General features: G+C 38.2%; 1 protein-coding gene across 1 annotated transcript; it reads right to left on the bottom strand.

The window, feature by feature from the left end:
* Positions 1-343: 343 nt before the first annotated feature.
* LOC106324074 lies at positions 344-934 on the bottom strand. The gene is made up of 2 exons (XM_013762096.1): positions 581-934; positions 344-502 (listed from the first exon to the last, which is right to left on the bottom strand). Exons 1-2 carry the CDS (start codon positions 932-934, stop codon positions 344-346), a joined length of 513 nt encoding a protein of 170 aa, XP_013617550.1.
* Positions 935-2,803: the final 1,869 nt, after the last annotated feature.

Here is a 2,803-nt window from a genome sequence, read left to right as displayed (position 1 = left end):
CTCGCTCTCCATGTTGCCCATCCTCTCTTTAAACATGCTCTCCATACTCGCCATTTGCGTTCTGAGTATATCCCCCAAGGAATTGACAGATGAGTGGACTAAACCCTCAATGAAACTCTTAGTTTCACGATCAATACTCTGTTTTTTTTCTGATGCTCACTTACACAGCAACTTCTTCTTTCTTGTCTAGGCTCCTTCATCGTGAATCTTTCTCTTGCCTTTTCCAGCAACATTAACCGAAGATGTCTCCATGTCTGCTACAATATCAGTATCATCCACACTCTTATCAGCGTCTGACTCTGTATCCTCTGTATCGGCTTCCTCCATTCCAGTCTCTTCGATTCTATAACTGGCCTTTCTGTGTTGCTCCAATCAAACTTGTTTTAATCCTATTGAGAAGAAGGTCCACTTGTTCATCTTCCATCTCATCCTTCCTTGAATAATCAGCATGCAAAAACACATCACCATTACCAGTCACTGAGATGACCGAGAACAAGTCTCCCTACCAAACAATTATAACATTATAAGCTATAAAAAAATATACAACAACCATATAAAAGAATACAATACATATACATACCTTCTTAGTAAATGAGTCCTCAAGTTGAATGATGTCTTCATAAGAAACTTTTGCAATTTCTTTCCAATTTCCACACCTTGGACCTCTGAAACTGTCCGAGAATCTTCTGCCACATATTTCTCCGAAATCCAGAATTTCTTCCATAATCAAAATCTGGAAAGCATAGGAGACACCCTCGAAAATGTAGCTGTTCTTCTTACCCAACTTCTTCCTAGCCTTCTCAATGGAACTCAGCAAGAAGTCGTAGGAGTGAAGACCCCAATGGAACTTTCGAAGCTTGGCAAGATCCATCACCAGCTTGATGTACATATGAGGGATGTTCACCTTCTCATCTCTCCCCATCACCACACCCATTATCACGCACAAGTAGATCAACCTCATCCTATCACGCCGAGTTCAGTTGTGAACTTCTTTTAGATGCATCTTTTTGATCGACTGCAAGGTGATCTTACCACCTGTCCTTATTAAAACCCCCGATCATTTTTCCATTTAACTACGTCACAGCTACTTTCCCGCGAAATCTTGAGGCCTGTCACAGCGTGGTACTCCTGAAGCAAAAACCGGAGAGGCATCCACACAAAGACAAACCACTTCTCATGCATCTTCGAGGTAATCAGCTATTACACAAGAAGCTATCCACCAATTTCCCCGAAAACTTGAGCTTATTTTCCGCAATAGCCATGATATGTTTGAAAACATGTTCTATCTTGGCAGACATAGCTTTCTTCAGATCCCTGATAAATGTTGATCTTCTTCACCTGAGGTTCTAAACCCTCTGCATACAGTCGCTTAGGTAACTCTAACTCCAGATCAACAAAAGACAAAAAAATGATTCTAGTTAAGCAAGCTAAGACAATTCACAAACGAAATGAGTTCATATAATCAGTTAAGTAAACTAAGAGAAGATTGTTATATAAAAACACAGAGACTATCATTCTGTTCATATAATCAGTTAAGCAAACTAAGTGAAGATTTTTCTATAAAAACACATAGACTATCATCCTGTTACAGTGAAACGGAGACAAACTACAACCAAACGAAATCAATTAACCAACCCAAGTAAAACTGTTTTCACTAGCAAACATATACAACCTACAAGTAAAACTATCACTAGCAAACAGAGATAAACTACTTGTAGTGACAAGTTGAACATTGTACACATGATAAGCAAGCAAAACATCATTATAGAAATGAAACCAAATATGACATTGTATGAACTACAAGCAAACAAAATCAAATTGTCACTAGCAAACATAGACAAACTACAAGTAAAACTGTTTTCATAACTCTAGTGTCTATAGAATACTGTTTTCAAAAGTCAGAATTATAGAGACTATCATCCTGGTCAGAAACGAAATCAATTAACCAACCCATGTCAAGCGAAATCAATTCACAAAAATCAAACAAAACAAATATCAATTGATCCAAACAATAACCGGATCGAGGAAATGAATCCAAAAAATATAAAGTTGGAGATAATACCTTAGGTGAACACGATGTCAAAGAAAGAGAGAGGCAGAGAGGCAGAGAGAAGCGGAGAGGTGGAGAGAAGTGGAGAGGTAGAGAGAGAAGCGGAGAGCCGGAGGCGGAGACAAGCAGAGAGGTGCTGAGAAGCGGAGACAAGCAGATAGGTGCAGAGAAGCAGAGAGGTGGATAGGCAGAGAGAAGCGGAGAGGCGGAGAGAAGCGGAGAGGCGGAGAGAAGCAGAGATAAGCGGAGAGGTGGAAAGATGCAGAGGCAGAGAGAAGGGGTACACCGGAAGGGAAGCTCGATTTCACCACTTGCCGTTGATTTCACCGGAGAAGGCACAAGATCGCCATCTTGTTCGTCTCGCGAGAGAGAGAGAGGAGGAGAAACCAAACAGTAAGGTTACGTGTTTTGCCTTTTTGTTTTTGTTTTTTTTTTCAATTTCTTTTCCCTTTGTTACACATTTTTTTAAATTAAATTTTTAAAAATTGTATTAGTTTAATATGTTTAGTTAGATTAATCAAATGTTAGTTTAAGGATTATAACAAATATTATATTAAAAGGACAACTTAAGAATGAATTTATACTATAGGGACAACCATGCCAAATTTTGTTCTGTTTTAGCAATTTCCCCTTAATTTAATCAATTTATGTGATAAAAACATTTGTCTTGATTCACTAAGTCTCTTAGTAATGACACTATAATTTTATCTAAATGTATGTTTAGATAAAATTGCTCATGGTTTGAAAACTTGT

Source organism: Brassica oleracea, chromosome C2, assembly GCF_000695525.1.
Source record: "Brassica oleracea var. oleracea cultivar TO1000 chromosome C2, BOL, whole genome shotgun sequence".
Lineage (NCBI taxonomy): Eukaryota > Viridiplantae > Streptophyta > Magnoliopsida > Brassicales > Brassicaceae > Brassica > Brassica oleracea.
This window is presented reverse-complemented; position numbering and strand designations above follow the sequence as displayed.

Bases quoted from the DNA above. Each gene is read 5' to 3' on its own strand.
- LOC106324074 (XM_013762096.1), bottom strand. From the start codon at position 934: ATGGGTGTGGTGATGGGGAGAGATGAGAAGGTGAACATCCCTCATATG. The intron at 503-580 runs GTATGTATATGT...ATTGTTTGGTAG, and splicing joins AGGACTCATTTACTAAGAAG to GGAGACTTGTTCTCGGTCAT.